Below are 19753 nucleotides of genomic sequence, written 5' to 3' on the forward strand. Positions count from 1 at the left end.
TAACACTTCCTGCCCAGGTATTTCACATTAAAAAGTGTCTTAAAAGGGTCTTAAAAAGCATCTTCCCTCCTACTTCTTACACTCAGTGTATTGATGTCAGCCTGTTGTTGTTCATCTTGGCCATTATTTGTGACTGGACCTGTTGATGCATATTCACTGATCTAGTTCCATTTGGCAGAAGACGTGTTTCTAGTTTCTCTTATGTGTCTCTAGCGCCCCTGGAGGGTCAAAGCTGGAAGCGCAGAGCTGACTTGAAGATCTCTGTTTTTTAGAATAAATCCATGTTTCTCATTTAGTTCTGCCCACTTTTCCTCCAGTTTATCAGGTTTCCCCATCAATGTAGCTATTTCCTACAATTTTAGTCCCTGTCCAAACCATGTGGACAGTACTGACCTCATACTTCAGTTATCTTTCTGGTTTCTTTCTGTTTCTCTTTGTTGTTGTTTTTTTTTTTTTACACTAAAACCATTTTAATTATTTCATCTTCATGTTCAGTCTGCATTCATTAAAACATCAAAAGGCTTCCTGTGCTTCAAAAGCCATAATCCATAACTTTCCTGAAAGCCTTTTATTATGAAACATCTGTTCATTAATGACCTGTTAGGCAGAGGAAGTGTTTGTAGTCCAGGTATGTTGTGACTGTGGAAATACACATTACACCGACTGCAGACTAATGATCACAAACCTCTAAATCATATAGAATATAATAATAGTATGTGATGGAGACTAGCTGGACTGGAGGTGCTCTGCTTTAAAACTGATCCTGTCTCTGCCTCTGTGTCTCAGGCTTTGAAGTATGAGTGTTACCTGGACAGCTCGCTGGTTCGCTTCCTCCTACGGAGAGCCATCGGGGACATCCGCGTCGCTCACTACCTCTTCTGGTCAGCTGTAGTCTGGTTTATTAACAAGAATCCTGCTCCAAGAGGGGAGTTACAGTCTGAAGGTTTAGTTATAAGCTTATTCCTGGTTTTTTTCTGTCTCTGTCTCTCAGGCTGCTGAAGGACAACCTGCAGGACAGTCAGTTCAGCGGCCGTTATCAGCACCTTCTGGCCGCTCTACTCTGCTGCGTTGGTCGAGGTCTGCGGGATGAGTTCGACCGTCAGTGCTGGCTCATCTCCATACTCTCTAAGGTGGCTCACAAAGTGCGGGACACCACACCGTCGAACAGACAGGTGGGGAAGCCTTTGATGGAGAATGACATCAAGAGATAACTGCCTGGAAAGAAATATTTTGCTAACCTAACCCTGTAGTACCATTCATTCAGCTGATCTTATTCCTCTTGAATAATTTGGTTTAAACTTTCCTGCCGTGTTTTGGATGTGAACCTTGTTTATGTTTGTTGTTGTCACAGTCTGTCCTGAGAGAGGGTCTAGATGAGATGAAGCAGTTCTTCTCCATGAATAGCACCTGTAGACTTCCTTTGAATCCGGCTCTGGTGGTCAAAGGAATCAACATCCAGGTACAGAACTTCACCCAGAGCCACCATGAATACTGAACCTGCTCGGATACTATTCACCACGTTAATAAACAGTTAAACGTCTGTAAAGTGAGAGCTGATGGTCATTTCTGTCTTTTACAGTCATGTTCTTTCTTCAACTCCAATGCTGTCCCTCTCAAACTGTCCTTCCAAAACCTGGACCCTCTGGGAGACAACATCAACGTCATCTTCAAGGTAACATCTGTCTTTTGTTTGATGTGTCCACTTTAACTGTGTTTGCTGCTCAGTCTGTGTCCACGTTGACCTCTGATGTCTCTGTGTCTGGCAGTCAGGAGACGACCTTCGGCAGGACATGCTGACTCTGCAGATGATCCGCATCATGAATAAGATCTGGATCCAGGAAGGTCTGGACATGAGGATGGTCATTTTCAAATGCTTCTCCACAGGCAGAGGACGAGGTAAACTGGAGAAGGACAGAGAAACATTAGTGTACTAAAGTAGGACTAGTCATTGACAGCTGTGTGTGTAACCTGTTCTCAGGTATGGTTGAGATGATTCCTCATGCTGACACTCTGAGGAAGATTCAGGTGGAGCATGGGGTCACTGGATCCTTCAAAGACCGTCCACTGGCCGACTGGCTGCTGAAACACAACCCCACTGACGAACAATATGACAAGGTAACACACACACACACTTGTACAGACTGAAGGGTCAGACTGTGTTTATGCTGCCAGAAGAATCTTTACTTCAGAAAAACTTGTATTATATACAGAGAAAGTTCAGTAACTAATTCTCTAAATGGCACATTGACCTCGGGCCCCTGACCATTGACCCCTTCATGTATCACTGAATATGATGGTTATGAAATCCAAATGTGTGTGTTCAGGCGGTGGAGAACTTCATCTATTCGTGTGCTGGCTGCTGCGTGGCGACGTACATCCTGGGAATCTGTGACCGCCACAACGACAACATCATGCTTAAGACCAGCGGTCACATGTTCCACATCGACTTTGGGAAGTTCCTGGGACACGCACAGATGTTCGGAAACATCAAACGGTGAGAGAGGGGGCTGATCTACCTGTGATCACAGAGAACAGTGGGCCGTCTTTAGTTTGACATGCTGTTGCTGGTCATGTGACTCTCGTGCAGGGACCGCGCTCCCTTCGTCTTCACATCCGACATGGCGTACGTCATCAATGGAGGAGACAAACCGTCCAGTCGCTTCCACGACTTTGTGGATCTGTGCTGTGAGGCCTACAACCTGATCAGGAAACACACACACCTGTTCCTCAACCTGCTGGGCCTGGTAGGCACAAGACACACACTCACACACACACACACACACACACACACACGCGGGCTCCTAACACCTGAACCTTCAAACTGTCCCCTGAGACTTCATTGTGAGATAAAACTGAAATATGTCCACATAAACAAAGATATGTAGACAAAAGGTCACATCTAAAGGAACTGTCCTGTTTTTTGATTAATGGGCCAACTCTTTGGAGAGCTCATATGATCCACCATCCATTAAAGCTAATCTGTGTGTGTGTTTGCAGATGCTGTCCTGCGGGATCCCCGAACTTTCTGATCTGGAGGATCTGAAGTACGTCTATGACGCACTGAGACCTCATGAGTCCGAGGCCGACGCCACCATGTACTTCACCAGGTATACACACACACAGTATGCAGAGTAAGACAAATTTATTTGTATAGCATTTTCATACACAAAAGTAAAGAGCATGACAAAATATGAAGACTACAAAGCCATATATATATATATGTTGTGAAATTGCACATATAAAGTTAAAATGTTAAATGAACACAGTAAAGAGCAGAGCAGTTTTTTTTTTTTTTTCAAAGGTTTGGACTGATTCGATCGACAGTGAAACACATTTCATCCCCTTTAGATTTACCTCTCCATATAGATCAATAGAACATTACAAACATATTTAGGTCCCAGACCTTTTGGTACCTCATAAACAACAAGTAAAACTTTGGATTCAATTCTCTTTTTAACTGGAAGCCCCTCCAAAAACCTGAGACCTGGAGGGATTTGCCCTTTTCTTGGAACAGTAGTATCTGAATAAGCTGGAGCTTAAGATTTTTATCTGGTTAAATAATGACAAAAGAGTGTCCCAATAATTAAATCTGGCATGAATGAGTTTCTGTAAGGAAAATTATTGGTCAAAATGTTTAATCATTTTACACAGATACAGGAAGTGATCACAAAAGCAACAAAAAAAAGCAACATAAGACTGTTTCTTTAATCCGCATTCCTCTCTGACCTGCGCAGGTTGATTGAGTCCAGTCTGGGCAGCGTGGCCACCAAACTCAACTTCTTCATCCACAATCTGGCCCAGATGAAGTTCGCCTCGTCTGAGGATCGTCCCACGCTGTCGTTCGCTCCCAGAGTTCACACAGTGAAGAGCGATGGCCTTATCAGGAATCTGTACATCTGCAGACACATCCGCACCACCAACCCCAGCAAGACATACGTGAGTCCAGCTGCAAACCGCCTGACACCCGGGAGGGGGAAATAAAGTTTGTTGTGACATCAGACCTGAACTTTTCACTGCCCTCAATTAAAGATGCATGTGGAGGCAGATTAAAAAGCTTTTCAGCCACACATCTGACAGTAGAGTCACAGTATGTGTGTGTGTGTGTGTGAGAGTAATCAGCATAACAGGTGTGTATGTGTGTTTCAGGCCTTTGTGGTGAAGGTGGAGCGTGAAGGTCAGCAGGAAGTGCAGCTGGTCCAGAGGACGTTTGAAGAGTTTTATGAACTTCACAGTAAAATGAGACTGATCTTCCCCTCATCCAGACTGCCCAGGTACACAAACACACTGACACACACATAAACACACACTTTGGCACATTGAGAGACAATACAACACTTTGTAACACACACCGTAACATGTCACAAACCTTTTTAACACAAAATAACATTAGACATTCTACATCCTCTCTTTACCTCGCCACCAGTTTCCCAAGCCGTTTTGTGATTGGTCGGTCCCGAGGCGAGGCGATGGCTGATAGGAGGAAAGATGAGCTGAACGGTTACGTCTGGCACCTGATCCACGCCAGCCCGGAGGTGGCCCAGGTCAGTCACAGTCCAACCTCTGACCTTTGACCTTCTGGCCCTACTGGTTTACAAATTTCTGTGTGGATCTGTTTTAAGACCTGACCTGTTAATGTTGTGAAGCTGTGTTTTTCCCAAATTTCTCCAGTTCTGATCACGTATACATCAGTCGTGTTTTTTCATAGCAGTCAAGCTTCTTTATAATCAGTTGATCAGCGGATTAAATGTGACAGCAGATTACAGTGGCCCATGTTCCTGTCAGGTTCATATTTTCCATCCAGCTGCAGATAAATATGTAAAATATGTTATCTTAAATTCTCCATCAAGGTTTCAGCTGAGGTGACAGGGACTCTCAGAGTAATAGACCAGTGTTTATTTCTCCCAGTCAACACTGAATTCATACGTTTAAAAGTTAAATCTTCAATTTCCGATAAGTTTGTGTTTAAATTATGCATGGCAGTAAAATGTAGTGAAAATAATCACCAGCTGTAGCTCCACTATGTAAATGAAGAATGACTGACTTCAGTTTGTTTTCAAAGTTCAGTGACAGTCAGCACTGATCAGAACACGGTGTTCATGTTTCACTTTCACACACACACACACACACACACGCTGTGGGTGTAGATCCCTGCTGCCATGTCAGGTCTGTCCAGTTTTAGCAGCTTGGCAGGAAATCTTCTCTCCTTGTATGTGTGTGTTTGTGTGTCTTCTGAAACATACTGAAACATACTGTTATTATCAATAATAAACTTAATGTGTAAAGAAAAAAAATGAAACATTAATTGGAGAGTTTTTTCCTTGTGTATTGCAGCTGGTTTTTTGATGTGTGAATAATGTGTGTGTGCGCGTGTGTGTGTGTGTGTGTGTGTGTGTGTGTTACAGTGTGACCTGGTCTACAGCTTTTTCCATCCGCTGCCCAGAGACGACAGACCAGGAACAACAACAAGCAAACCAGCTGGTACACACAAGCTACCTGAACACTGGCAGACGCTCACTCCTTTAAATATATAACATACAGATACAGATCGACTGACTGCTCCTGGACACAGAGCTTTTCACACACAGCTGTTGTGTCTAAAATCAGAAAGATAAGATATTCTTTTTTTTATTTTTCTTGTTCTGTACATTTTTATGAGCAGTGCGAGGAAATGAAGCATGACTGTGTCGTTGTGTGATCACTGTGTGTGATCATTGTGACATTAGAGTAGACTGGACTCTGAACTCTGTTAAAGATCAACTAATCCAGCTTTTTCAAATAATGCACATCTGGCTCAGAGTACAGAAACACACACACATATTCAGGGTTAAGGTCCGATATGTTACTGATCAAATCAGCAATATTCAGTTTATATTATCAGAGAGGAGACAGGAAGAGTAACCAGCACAATTACACTGTTACTAAGTAAATGTGCCTTAAAGATTAGGTCCACGTTTAAACACAGTATTATAAAACAAGTCCAGATCTCAGTGTAGAGAACGGGTTCTCATGCAGCTGCAGGTCCTGCTTAATGGAAGAGGACAGACACACCAGTGTGTTTTTTATGTTGGCCATTTTTTAATCAGTATCTAATGTGTTTCTGTTTGTATCATGATTTGTTGTTGTGTTTCTGTCTGTATAATGATGTGTTGTTGTGTTTCTGTGTGTATCATGGATGGGTTGTTGTGTGTACTGTGTGTATAATGATGTGTTGTTGTGTATCATGGATGGGTTGTGTGTGTTGCAGAGATCTCCTGGTCTCCAGCTTCAGGCAAAGAGCTCGGTGAAGTCAAACTCTCCATCTCCTACAAGAACGACAAACTCTTCATCATGGTCATGCACATACGAGGACTGGTCAGTCTGACTGTGTGTGTGTGTGTGTGTGTGTGTGTGTGTGTTGTGATGAGTGTTTACGACTGTAGCTATATTATTCATGTTATTACTGATAAGAACATTTATCAATTGATCTGGTTCACGTGTTGTTTGTTGTTTTGATGTTCTGATCAGCTGCTGTGACTCTACGGGCTGAATGTGTGTTTGGTTTGTGCAGCAGCCCCTCCAGGACGGGACAGACCCAGATCCCTACGTGAAGCTCTACCTCCTCCCCGACCCCCAGAAGACCAGCAAGAGGAAGACCAAGGCAGCGCGACGCACCTGCAACCCCACATACAACGAGATGGTACGAATGGAACCTGTCCCAAGTCCCGTTAAATCGCCAGACCTAACTGACAAATTGTCCGAACAAAATGTCATTCTCTGCTCTTTTCCCACCCCTCCCTACTTCTGTCACCACAGCTGGTGTATGAGCGGATCCCCCGGGGAGACCTGGACCAGAGGGTGATCCACCTGAGGGTTCTGGGTGACGGGGCTTTCTGGGAGAACACCCTGCTGGGTGAGACCTTCATCCCCCTGAAGAAGCTTGTCCCCGGTCAGCACTGGGTGGACTGGCACCAGCTGGGCGCAGCTGGATCTGACTCCGCCCACTGATGGATAGCAAGCAGGAAGTGGCAGTTTTAAAGGAAGAGAAGAAGAAGAAAAAGAAGAGAAGTGATTCTCCTCAACTGGAGGACAGAAGGAAAAAAGGAAACTCCTTTCAAAGTAAAAGCTGTGTGGCTGATCCTCCCTCTGTGTGGGAAGAAGTTTAAGGTTAAAGGTCACTTCACTGACATCATCACGGTTCATTTCAAGCTGTTTGTTAGTTTATAAACAGGGAAGACCGACTAACAATTTATTGGTTTTAAAAAATGATAATGACATTATCATCTGATGTAGTCGGGTCCTTTAAACATTAACATTTCTTCTGACTTCGAGAAAGACTCCACCTGGTGAAGTCATTTCAACACTGATGAGTTAAACTAACTAATTAGTTATTAATTTAACTTGACTTCTAATGTTGTGAATATGTAAACAAAACTTTCACATTTTAACTTTGCAAAGTCACGAGGACACACTGTCACACTTAGTTTTAAGACATTTTTAAAGCAACAGAATTCAACATTAATTAGGCACTAAAGGAAAATGTCTTGATTTCACAGAAGAACTCTGTTTGGATTCACTGCCTGTTCCACAGGCTTCATGAGATCAGAGGAGGTGGATGTCCCACTCAAAGTATTTACCTATGAAGGGATTGAGCGGAGTTCACTTTCTGCCTGCACATGTTGTTCAGATATGAATGAGTACATTGAGGTGACACAGAAGAAAAAGACGGATAAGTTAAAAATCACATGCTGGGGAAACACTCGCTGAAGGTGCAGAAAGTGTTTTTTATCTGCAGGGACGATGACGAACAAAAAGCACATTACTGTTCAGAAGCTGGTTCACGTTTGTCACAACTTTAAAGAAGCCTTTATTTTTCAAAGATTTCCATCTTTCATCAAAAAGGTTAAATGAAACTTTTCCCAGGACTTTTTCCAGGACTGGAAAGCTGTAATAAGGAATTCCAGTGGCATGTTTTTTTTTTTCTGCAGCTTTTTGTGTCCAGATAATCAAAACTTGTGTCAGTTGGGGAAAACACACAAACCTGCATTAAGTCTTGATTGTGGTTTCAACACAAAAAAAAAAAAAAAAAATACCTGAGAAGAAGAGTTTTGACATTGTGTTCATGTACATACAGAGCTTTAGCTTAAATGTCGCTAACAGGAAGTCGTGTTCAGGATAAATGGAGCGGATCCTCAATTACAGACAGGACACAGGATATTTTTTTAAAGAGTGGATGTGGGTTTGAGTTTGATTTGAAATCTTTGAGGTGGACCAACAGGTCGAGGACTACATGGGAACTTAAAGTCTAAGAGGGAGACGTGGACGGGGCGGACATGTTGTTGTCGTTTTGCCTTTAAGCTTGTCCTGCTCTGATTTTTCTTTTCAGATCTTAATAATCTGCTCAGCCTTCTGCTGCTTGCTTCCACGTTTTATTCCTCCTCTGCCTGTGATTTTTGTACTTTTTTTGGAAGGTTTTGTTGCCATTTGAAGCTGCCTCTCCGGGATTTTAATGATGCAGGCCACAGTAACTAATGAGGCCAGCTTGATTTATTTTCTGCAGGTTGTTTTTTGCGCTGTAGATGTGACAAACTGAGGTGGGGTGAACCTGCAGGAAACAAACATCACTGATCTACTCAGTTCACCACTCTTATCCAAATGTTTGAAACCTCGTCCAGAGAAGGCATTTATCATTCAGTCTGGTTTCCTGAGACATTTTAAATTGCTTTTTCTTAAACCTAATGCTCCTCGTTATTGTGTATAAGCTGCAGTTGTGTTCAGCTCTTTGGTTCAAACACATATTGAGGCAGTCAGAGCTATAGCTAACTGAATATGAGCTGGTGGTACTGAGTCAACTGACAGTCCTGTATGTCGTACAATCCCTGATGCAAGTCAGTGTCAGCTGGCATTAACGTATTAAGTCACAGAGACATGAAATTAAATGTAAAAACACCTGGGATGTGTTTGCACAAGCTAAAATTGGCTTAACTTCTGTGAAAACTGTAACTAATCCATCTGTCTCTTGTGAAACACAGGCAGCCACGCCCTTGGAAACTGAATGCAACACACACAGTTTTTGCATACTTTACTAACACACTTCTAGTGTATCTGCAGAACGAGGCGTTTCAGATGCATGCAGACACGACAGATACACTTCATTTAATCTAGGAATACACATAAACACAATCCTGATAAAACACAGTTGACCTGCTCTCAGAATTGCACCTGAACACACCCTGACACAGGACTGCAGTGCTGTCTTTGATGTTTTCTCCATAAAAATAGAATTGTTGATATATAACAGGAAACTGACCATGGATCTACCATTAATGATCCAGACCCATCCCTGCTGACATGAAGTGTTAAATATTCACCTGTAAGCTGTTTGGCTGCGAGCTGAGAGGCTCGCTGTGCCCTGTGGTCTGCATAAAAATGTACAAACCTGCAGTGAGAACCTAGCATGTGGGTGTAACATTACTGTGAACTGCAGCTCAGACATTGACACTGTTTCAGCTCATGTGTACAGTCACTGCATTGGCTGTTTGAGTGAATCTCAACTTAGTACACAAGTAAAAAGGAAAAACAAGGACAGGAAGGATGCATTCAAATCAAGCCCTGTAATCATTCAAATTAATAAGTAGATTTACTGGATTGAAAAGCGTCTACTCTCTTTCTTTTTTTTTTTCTTTTTTTTTTTTTTTTTAAATCTGAAGTTTTTGAAATGAAATTCAGTAAGAACTTTAAACGATGAGACTGAGCTGCAGCTGAAAGCTGAAATCTGAAAGCACATTTATCTCCCTGATGGAAAAGAGTGGTGTGCAGTGAAGTGTGTGAGTCTGAGTCCTCACCCCTGAAACTACAGGGAGAGAATGTAAGTTCAAAATGAACTGGATCTTTATTTGTACTGGACATACTGAAGTTAATGAAAATGTGATTGGATTTTCCACTGCAGCGTAGTCGGAGACACCGTTCTGATGTAGATTCAAACATAGAAAGAAGCTGTTATTAATGTGTAACTTTTATTTTGAAACATGTTTTGTATTATTTGCACTAAAAAATAAACTTGAATTGAAAAATGTTTAATTCACTCCTGTTTTCTGACTTTTCTTTTCTGTATTTATTCCCCTTCAATGCCTTCTTGCCCGCTCTGCATCAGCAGGTCATGTTGAACTTTATAAATGCGCTTGAAAATGTTTCATTCACCTTACAAATGACACAACCCAAAGAAAAAGCAATATTTAGTCAAGATTTCAAGATTTAAAAATAAAAAAATTATTAAAAAAATAGATAGATCTACTTTATTGATTCCAAACTGGGAATTTTCCATGTTACAACAGCAAGGTATTGCACATAAAAGACAAACTGAACAATACAAATGAGATACCAAAAATATTTATAGAAACAAACCATATAAGGTATAAAGACAACAATATAACACAACTAGATATTTATAAAAGAAAAAAAAACAGCAGCAGTTGGAAATTTAAATATTTATCGTGTGAATACATTATATTTATAATATCTATCCCCGCCTCTCAGATATTTATATAGATTAAAGACAGAACTGTTAAAAATAAAGTTCCTGCCTTCTTCGGTTTATTTTTAAATGATTTCCCCTTTCGGTCTAAATAAGGGACCGTATGTGAATTCTGGGCTGATAAACACGTGGCGGACAGACGTGAGGAGCCACAAGGCTTTTACGTAACAGCCTTTTATTATGTAACAGGGACTTTGTCCCTGGGGGGTCGTTGAGGTGGGTTTATTTTTTATATATTTATTTATTTTTTGGGTGGTGGGGTGTGTGCTGCTGACGCGCTCCCTTCGCGTCAGTAACACCGCGACGCTCCCTCAAACTGCAGGCCTCACGTCACCGGAAAGGCGGGTCACTGACGACGGTCTCCGGACTTTCTGATGAAATCTCTCCGATCCAGACGAAGCTACGCCGCCGTGAAAATCTTCCGCTCCGAGGCAGCAGAAAGCGCTCAACCCGACGCGAAAAAGACTCAAACGGGACAACTTCGCTTTTTGGAGTCGAGTTCGAGGCCGAATATTTTGAAATAATCGCCTCTTTTTGATCGAGCTCGCCGCCTGAGCTAAGCTAAGCTAAAATAAGCTAAGCTAACCCGCCAGCCGCCGTTGACCGGACGAAAACCTCCACCCGCCGCCGCCACTGCCGCCGTTGGTTTTTCTTTTTTTTTTTCCTCTCTCTCTCTCTCACGGGGGATTAAAATCTGACAAAATGGCATTCCTTTCATCATCAGACCTGGATTTTTCCTCGTTTTACGAATCAAGCGTGCTCAGCCTTTCTCCTCTCTCCTCGAGCTCCGTTTCCTCCAAAGTGTCCACCAGGAAGAAGTCCAACCACCACTCTCTGCGAGGCGTCGACGCCGCGGAGCGCGCCGGGCTCACGGGTGACATTTCCTGGGTTCCCTCTGACTGTGGTGATCGGTATGTTTGCCAATCCGTGTAAAGACCATGCTTGATAAGAAAGACTTGATGTGCTGAAACGGATAGAGCCGCTGGCCGCTGCTGTTAACCCGGACCTCCTTCGGTCTGACAGCTGTCAGATTACCAGTTAGTCTGCTATTGTTATTAAAAAAATAAAGAAAAAGGACGTGACCACTTTTACTGTCAGGTAATTTATATTTTTGCACTTTTGAATCGGAAGAAGATGTTCAGAAACATGAGTAATGAGGGACATTTACCCGACGGGCAGAGCTCGTCCTCTCCGAGCGGCCACGGAGTCACCTCCGTCGGGCTCGGCAATCAGGAAAGCTCGTGGATCAGCGTGCTGTCCTTGGTGTCCAGGCCCGCGGTGGCTTTTCTGCAGAAACATCTCCTGGGCAGACCGCGAACCCCGAACCTGTCCGAGAAAGGAGTCGGATGGATCAATGGAGATTTAAAAAGCAGTTTTGCGGAGGAAGAAAGGGAATTTTTACGACAACTGGACGACATTATGCCGCTAACGCAGCACGCCGCTCCGCACCTGACCTACCTGCGGTGCCAGCACGGCGGAGCCCTCGGCCTGCTGGAGCCCCGGGACGGCACGCCTTTGCCCTGGCTGACCGCGGACTCTCTGCGGGAGATGGGGATTGAAGACGGAGAAATGGGCTTAAAAATATGCCAAGAAACCCAGATTGGATATTTGTCTTCTGTCAGGACTTTTTTCAGTGATGTTCTGCTGAGCTCGATGTCATCTCAGGAAATTAAACCCTCCGGAGGGAGAGACTGGGTGACCGAGGCCATGAGCTCCTCCGTGAAGAGCAGCGGTGGGAAAAGCAGGACTTGGTGGGGCAACTTTTGGGGAGGAGAGGAGAGCTCACAGAAAGGGCTGTTGTCAGATTTGTCCCGGGCCAAGGAGGGCATGGTGACAGGCCAGCTTTGTCCACATCAAATGGGGAATGAAACAAAAGCCCCTGCTGCCGAAACAACCAATGGGTTTGTCCAGAGCGACGGCAGGGAATCGACTCTGGGAGAAAACACTGGACCCACTGACCACAAAAAGGAGCCGGCTAACAATGGAGGCCTTCACACAGTCCAGAATACAGAGGGGTCGACACCAAACCACCAACTTGACATCAGAGACCACCTGAGCAGTTCAGGAGCTGCCGCTGCCTGCAGTGAGGTGGCACTTCTGACCCCTGATCAGGACAATGGTTACTCCAGCTTGGAAGAGGAACACTTCCAGAGAAACGACCTGCTCATGGTGAAAGCCCCAAGTGGAGAACAGAAGGAGACCGAACTGGTTGAAAACTGTGTCACTGTCAACAACACAAAGATGGAGGAAGAGTCCTCTGAGGAGGGAGAGGCTGCGTCTGTCAAGGTAGATGAGGAAGAAAACACTCAGCAACACTCTGCCTCACAGGAGAATCAGTCTGAAGAGACAACAGTGGTCTCCACCGCCCAGTGCCAGAACAAAACCATTGCCTTCATCATGGGTTGCCCATGTAGTGATGACGACAGCAGTCAGTCAGACATGGATTCTAGTGAGGATGAGGATGACGATGGTTTTGACAGTGAGGGGTCATCTGATCTGTCCGACTCCACTGATGAAGATGAAGACGATGAAGCCTCAGACTCGGACAGTGAGGCAGACTCTGAGGCGGACCGCCTGTGGAACTCTTTGCGCCAAAGTCTGGACCCCTACAACCCTCAAAATTTTACAGCCCCACTACACACTGGCAGAACTGCTCCCAGGACCATTCCCAATCCCACACCACCATCATCCTCCCAGTCCACCCCTGACTCTTCCCCTGACTCTTCCCCTGACTCTACCCCTCTTCCTCTTTCCTCCTTGGCAGCATCCCCTCCCATCACTTCCTTCACATCTCCATGCAGCCAGGACGTGTGGGATGACTCAACCTCGGCCAGTGAGGTGGATGAAGCTGAAAACCTTCGCCTGTGGAGCTCCTTCAGCTCCTCCTTAGACCCTTATAGCCCCTTTAACTTTCAGGCCCCACTCAGGACTCAAGAGCCCTCTGGGGCTTCTTCCAGGGCCAAGGCCAAGAAGGTCTCCCAGGCTCGCCTCCACTCTCCCCGTCATAAAGCAGCATCTCCACCTGAGTACAGTAAACAAGGGGCAGAGGAGAGGTTGGACAGCGGCTTCTCTGAACCCTCAACCTCCTCCACCAGTAGGAACTGTGCTCCCACCAAGAAGGTCAGTGTGTTTCCTCTTCTTCTGTCTTTCAATGTTCTTGTCAGCATTTAGGGAGAAAAAGCTGATGCCCACAGTTTTGTGTCGAGTCTAATCGACAAATTCAGTCGACTGTGGTCGGGAAAACGAAAACATTTAGACACTAGTGGAGTACCAGTACCAGTTTTAAATAAATGACTGGTCTTGATTATCCAAATCATTGGGAACTTATATTGTGTTGTTTTTATTCATTGATAAACTTGTATCTTCAGCTGTTACCCAACCTTAAGACATAGTTTCAGTTTCAGTCGTAGATCTTGAACATCAGGTCAGAAATATTTTCATATCGTCGCATTTCATACATATTTCAAAACAGTGATTACGTGTCAGTACAGGCTTTCTGCTTGAAGTGGCACAGTGCTCTCTCTAGTTGATGACATGAGACTTGTCCTCGTTTTATCGTTGTAGAACATTCACTCACTTGGCAGACGAGTTTATTTAAAGTGACAGACAGTGAGGGATATCAGTAAATATTCAGGAAATATCACCTGATAGTACAACAGTTTGATGTGCAAAAACAAGTATTGAAATTCAATAAAACCATCCTAAGGCAGTTTGTTCAGTTTGCTTTATATTTTATCTTACTTTGAAGCAGTAATGGGTTTATTCAACGTTTATCTTTCAATTAGCAAGCAAAGTGTTAATATTTTAATCTGGAAATAACTGCACAAAAATGTGGTGGAAATGGGGAGACTTTGAGGTAGCATTGACATTTTTCTACAGACAATATAACAATACCTGAATGAAGTCAAATATCACCAATGACATTTTGAAGTTTGTCAGAAAAATACATTTGTGTAGTGTTGTTAGTCATTTGCAGGAATTGACTTGGGTTTTCTTTCCCCTTGTCTATGCTGTTACATCGTGATGTTTTACTACAGCTCGTCATGTGATGAGTCATGACTTTGACCTTCAGCACTGAACGGTTTCTGATCATGAGTCAAGAGTCATTGTACCCTTCAGTCTTTGTAATTAGAATAGCATCTACTGAGTTTAGTGCCTGTTCTAGAGTTGGGCTGACTGATGCCGTCAGGTGATTGAATCTATTTACTGAAAATATTCTTGTTTTCCAGGAAATGGTTCAAATATAGAAAACGCTCCACTTGCTGGACAGTTGATCGTTACATGTTGTAAACTTAGAAGCACTGAGTAACACAAACCAAACAGCTCCTAATTTCTGTTTATTAATGCTGCATCCTATTTTCAGTCTTATTTCACTGACATCATCAGCTACAGCCAGACATCTGTAATGCAACGGCGAGAGCTTACATTCCTGTCCTGAGCCCAGCGAGATTATGTCTCACTTAGTGTTGGTGGAGTATAAGCAGCAGAAAAGGCTCCTTCATTTCACTTTTCATTTTAGACATTTTTACATTTCCCGAAAAATAAAACTTGTCTGGGTGAACTGTTTTGAGGAAATGTGTAAATTCCTGCACTACCGGATTTTCTTGGGGGGTATTCTCAAATTCATGTTGAAACAGGAAAGTTACATGATTTAAAGTTTCTAACAGTCACCTCAAGAGTGGCAAATCTGATAGGCGTTTAGAGGAAGTGCATTTGTGGGCGCAACCCGCATCATTTTAAACAGCCTAAACAGCCAATCAGCACAGCGCTGCTCAGTCAAAAACAGCGGAGCCCTTTCCATTCTCTTACTGCAGCTCATTCTTCAGTCTCAATCTGTCAGTCCATACGTTTTTTAAAAGTTCTCTTTTGATGGTTTTTACTTCTTATATTATTTTAATTATGAATCAGTACAACACTGAATTGACCATCACCAACCTTTTGAGCAGAGATCACTTGTTTACCTGAAGACGCCATCAAACTATTAAGCCAAAACTCAGAAAATAAAATTTGAAGTAAATCAGGTCAATAGTTCTCAGGTTGGTGTAGGTTTTTATCAGAAGCTGTTCAGGTTTGATCCACTGGCACTTAGGACCGCTTGCCTTTATCTTTTCACTCCCAGGTCCGTTTCTGTGATAATGTGGAGGAGTTCTTTGCTAGCTGTGGTGAGGAGGAGGAGGACCGCCGGGGACCCTGGGAGGAGCTGGCACGGGACCGCTGCCGTTTCCTGCGACGCTGCCAGGAGGTGGAGCAGAGCATTGCCTACTGCCTGCAGCCACAGCACCGCAGCCTGGTCTACCACCGCATCATAACCCTCCACGTCCAGGAGGCTTGAGATCTGTCCTCTACACCCTCAACACCTTAGGACAACGGTCTGTCCTCTATGTCCAGGATGCCTGACGGCAAAAATTTGTCGGAAATTTTATTTCCAGCATGCTTGGGGACAATTTTCCCCTACAAAGATCTGTTCTCTACTTCCAGGGTGGCAAAGGAAAACATTTTCTTCTTCATCCTGGATGCTAGAGGATGACATTCTGTCCTCTATGTCCAGGATGCCTGAGTAGGATGAAGCATCTTTCCTGAAAGTCCATGATGACCATATAGTTCAACATGTATCATCCTGAGGAAATGGAAAGCTGCATTTGTTTAGTAGAAATGCAAACTGCTTTGACACTATATACACAGAGACAGCAGATGGACAGAGACAACTGCTGGACTCTTTCCTGACTGACTTTAGTCCTCTTTCTGGTGTGATCCAGCCTCAGACTGAATCCACACCAATGTGTTACTGCAGCTTCATCGTTTTTCATTCAGCACTAATTGAAGATTCAGGGCAACTACATAATTGACAGCTTCAGCAAAATTATTGCTTGTGAAGTGTGTTGTTACGGTATTCAGTGTTTTGAAGGGCTTAACTTGTGGCTTCACTGTGAGGAAAAATCATGTTGGGGCTGAAAAGTCTTCAAAGCCTTTCTGCAGACATTGAGAGATGTCATTCTTTTCATAGCAAAAATGTCTGCAGCTGTTTTCAGTTTCAGTGCTTTCTCAAGCTGGTTCTGATCTGTTTCTCATCCTTTTAATCCTTCACATCAGACACAGAAAGAAGCTTCTGTTTTCAGTATATGTCAAGTAACACTGAGCAACTCGGCAGGTGGCTCCCAAGGAAACTCACAGGGATCAGCTGATGATAAGATTGCATCAGAATCAGTTTATTTTCTCTATAAGATACAGGATTCATTCACCACTTTGGCCTCTAAAAGTCCTTAGAATGAAAGCAATGATTATTCCAGTATTGATTAACCTGCCTAATAATGATATTGCAACCATTGATCATTCAGTGTGAATAACTATCCATCTCAATTTCTCTTGAAGGTGACATCTTTGTCTTTGATTTGACCTACAATTGATTTTACTCCAAGTGCAAGTGACAAAGAAAACCAGCAGATGTCTCCATCAGTGTATTTAAAATTACCCGGGGCTCATTAAATGTTGTTATTTTTTTAGTTTTAATGGAAACACCAGTTTCTCTCTGTCACTCAGGTGTAAAGCTGATGGTCACCTGACAGTCAGGCTGCAGCTCGACTCCTTCCTGACAGAAGGAATAAAAAACCAGTGATCAGACCCCATCACAGTCCAGGTGAAGCCTCCAGTGTATAATGAGGATTCACGTATGTGATATTACTAAGTTTAGTGTTTGTATTTGCAGCCAAAGCGTTTATTTTGGTCCCATCTGCTCTTTAATGCCAAAGACTGCTGGTGTGTGAGTGTTAAATTCTGACAGGAGAAGGAACTGAGGGTTCAGTGTTGATTTGCATGAGCTTCTCTCTTTATTGTAGAAAATGTTCCTTAACTGCTCGGACTCACTAATCACTGATAATCAAATAGTATTTGCTTCTAATTAGTATGATATTCATCACTGTGGTATTAAAAGAAATCTCCCTTTAAATTATCATCTGAATGTTGAACTGAACATCCACCTGATTCAAAAACAGGAAGCAGTTTCAAGACAGTTACTCTGCTTCTCCACAGCAAGTGAGCTGACTGAAGATAGATATATATATAGTTCAGAGTTTTGACCGAAACATTGCAGTTTTATCAGACTTTTTAATGAAGTTGTTGTAAAACCTGGTAAAAATGTCAGAGAACAAACATCTTTCTGTTCATCCGGCAGATTCCCAGAGTTCACTGCTGTGATCTGGTCCCAAACAAGACCGTCAGGATCCAGGCTGACACTCATCATTTAAATAATCAACTTCTTTATTAGTAATTATCATCACATGTGTTTTACTCGTCTCTATCTGAAATTTCAGTCACCTTGTTATTTTTCCCTCTGCAGATGAAAGCATAAATGAGGCCACGTCTTCCTGTCTCCAAGGATCCTGGATATTTAATTAGCTTAGGAGGAGCTCATATTTTAATAAGGCTTGTGTCTTTACACTAAATTAATTAAATTTAGACTGAGAAGAGACTACAGAGAAAACTAACATAATTATAACATTCAATTATGAAAATATAAAATGAAGGAAAGGCCAAACACTTGAGTGGGAAATGGAACAACTGACAAATGTAAACTTCTTGGTTAATCAGTCTCTTGAGTTTATAAAATTAAAGTAAAGTCTGACATTGTCTCTCAGAGATGTTCAGTTTCTCGCTTTAGTGCTGTGAAAAACAGTCCAAAATTCAAAAGGAAATCTTCACTTTTTCCTCTTAACTAAGTAAAGTAATTATTTTTTACCGTGGATTGTGAATGTCCTGACACCAGAGAGGCAGGGTTAGTATTGATGTGAGGAGTTAGTCGCCTCAATGTTTATGAATGATACAGAGCCAAAATCTTCAGCTGGCACTGTTTTTCAGGACTTTTATTTTGACAGGACACAGGGTTGAGCAATTTCCTTTTCCAAAATGAACCAAAAATGCCTTCACTGAAAACCGGAAACTAAAGATAATTAGTAATTAATCTTTATCTCTTCATCCATGAGACTAACAGTCCTAATGAGTCTGACAGAAAACATTACAAATCATCTGTTTGATTGATCGTCTAATGGTCTGAGCTCTAATGCAGAACTTAAATGTGGAAGTGGAGCTGATTTTAATCACTAAGTTTTCCTAAATAGCTTAAAGAAGCTGTGGGGGTGTGACTGTCCCATAATCTAAACTACATACTGATCATCATGTCTGTGTGTGGTGTCAGGAAACAAATTTTTCTTAAAGATTGTCTTTACGTCACCTCACAATTTATTTTAAAAAGTTTTAACATTTCCTGAGAGACGTATCACTCAAGTTAAACGTAATCTAAACCTCTAACCAGTCTGTATAGTGAAGGAGGATCCTACTCAGTCAAATGTTTTCTGGCTTAACTTGCTCCGATTTAAGTATTTGCATGAGTCTCTGTTCCTACAGCAACACTACAAAGTCCTCAGTAGCACTCACCTGAAGAGAAAATTGCTGAGGAAACTCGGTGTGTAAAAAAAGATTTGATGTTAAAAGATGAGTCACTTCATTGTGTTGATTTACTGGAGAGGAAGGTCAACGTTTTTGGTGCTTAGAGTGAAAACTGAAGAGGGAACGACTCATTTGATTAAAACCTAAAAATCTGAAAACAGGTGAAGGTGGATTTCAGGATAAAATGGGGAAAAAAATCGACAAATGAATCTTTGTTGTTATTTTAGTCAAAAGAAAGCTTTTTATTTTTCTAATGCTTCATTTGGTGGAAAACTCATCGTGCTTCATTTCTTCACAGTCTCAATAGGACTTAAATATTAAATAAAAACAATATTTAATGATGATACTGGCCCATTGTGTTTTTGTTTTTCACCCCTGTGTGCTGGAGTTACTGTTTTTATCAAGAGTGATGTTATAAATCTGTCATACATAGAATTCCTATATGTATTTAAGGTGGAATTGGATCATATTTAGTTTTAACTGACTCGTTCTTTAGTCTGCACTTTGCTCAGCAGGCGGAGCCGGTCAGAAGCCAAACGGTGCCACCTTCAGGAGCAAAGTCACTGCAGAAGCAGCTCAGGTGACGTTGTCCCCTCCAGGTTGAGCACATTCTGGTTTAGTTTTAACAAGATTGAACATCATCAGAACAAACTGTTAATGGTTCTTTTTTTTTTTTTTTCTGACAGACATTTTCCATCTCAGAAATCGATTGCAACAGTTGATCTCACCTGGTCTGAACTCTGACATCACCTGTTGTCTTTTTTTTTTTTTTTTTTTGAAGTTTATAGGAAAACTTCAATCCAT

General features: G+C 42.5%; 2 protein-coding genes across 4 annotated transcripts in view; both read left to right on the forward strand.

Annotated features, from left to right (window-relative positions):
- pik3c2b (phosphatidylinositol-4-phosphate 3-kinase, catalytic subunit type 2 beta) overlaps nucleotides 1-10060 on the forward strand; it is a 32679-nt gene extending 22619 nt beyond the window's left edge. For both annotated transcript variants that reach the window (XM_029501455.1, XM_029501454.1), the window contains exons 18-33: nucleotides 787-881; nucleotides 992-1172; nucleotides 1352-1459; nucleotides 1580-1672; nucleotides 1767-1896; nucleotides 1979-2115; nucleotides 2325-2494; nucleotides 2588-2744; nucleotides 2998-3107; nucleotides 3735-3936; nucleotides 4147-4271; nucleotides 4424-4541; nucleotides 5403-5478; nucleotides 6245-6351; nucleotides 6548-6676; nucleotides 6793-10060. In XM_029501455.1, the coding sequence (XP_029357315.1) occupies nucleotides 787-881; nucleotides 992-1172; nucleotides 1352-1459; nucleotides 1580-1672; nucleotides 1767-1896; nucleotides 1979-2115; nucleotides 2325-2494; nucleotides 2588-2744; nucleotides 2998-3107; nucleotides 3735-3936; nucleotides 4147-4271; nucleotides 4424-4541; nucleotides 5403-5478; nucleotides 6245-6351; nucleotides 6548-6676; nucleotides 6793-6984 (2130 nt within the window). In that variant the 3' untranslated portion in view covers nucleotides 6985-10060. The remainder of the gene's footprint in view (nucleotides 1-786; nucleotides 882-991; nucleotides 1173-1351; nucleotides 1460-1579; nucleotides 1673-1766; nucleotides 1897-1978; nucleotides 2116-2324; nucleotides 2495-2587; nucleotides 2745-2997; nucleotides 3108-3734; nucleotides 3937-4146; nucleotides 4272-4423; nucleotides 4542-5402; nucleotides 5479-6244; nucleotides 6352-6547; nucleotides 6677-6792) is intronic.
- Nucleotides 10061-10865: 805 nt separating this feature from the next.
- ppp1r15b (protein phosphatase 1, regulatory subunit 15B) lies at nucleotides 10866-19293 on the forward strand. 2 transcript variants are annotated; one of them, XR_003840723.1, is made up of 3 exons: nucleotides 10866-13630; nucleotides 15630-17144; nucleotides 17679-19293. XR_003840723.1 is itself a non-coding variant. In XM_029501504.1 (2 exons), the coding sequence occupies exons 1-2, from the start codon at nucleotides 11645-11647 to the stop codon at nucleotides 15840-15842; spliced, it is 2199 nt and encodes a 732-aa protein (XP_029357364.1). In that variant the 5' UTR covers nucleotides 10866-11644; the 3' UTR covers nucleotides 15843-19293. The 2 variants fall into 2 exon arrangements, 1 of the variants encoding a protein (XP_029357364.1); XM_029501504.1 differs by having other exon boundaries at nucleotides 15630-19293.
- The last annotated feature ends 460 nt before the right edge of the window (nucleotides 19294-19753 follow it).

The sequence above is a fragment of the Echeneis naucrates genome, chromosome 5, assembly GCF_900963305.1.
Source record: "Echeneis naucrates chromosome 5, fEcheNa1.1, whole genome shotgun sequence".
In the NCBI taxonomy this organism is placed as follows: domain Eukaryota; kingdom Metazoa; phylum Chordata; class Actinopteri; order Carangiformes; family Echeneidae; genus Echeneis; species Echeneis naucrates.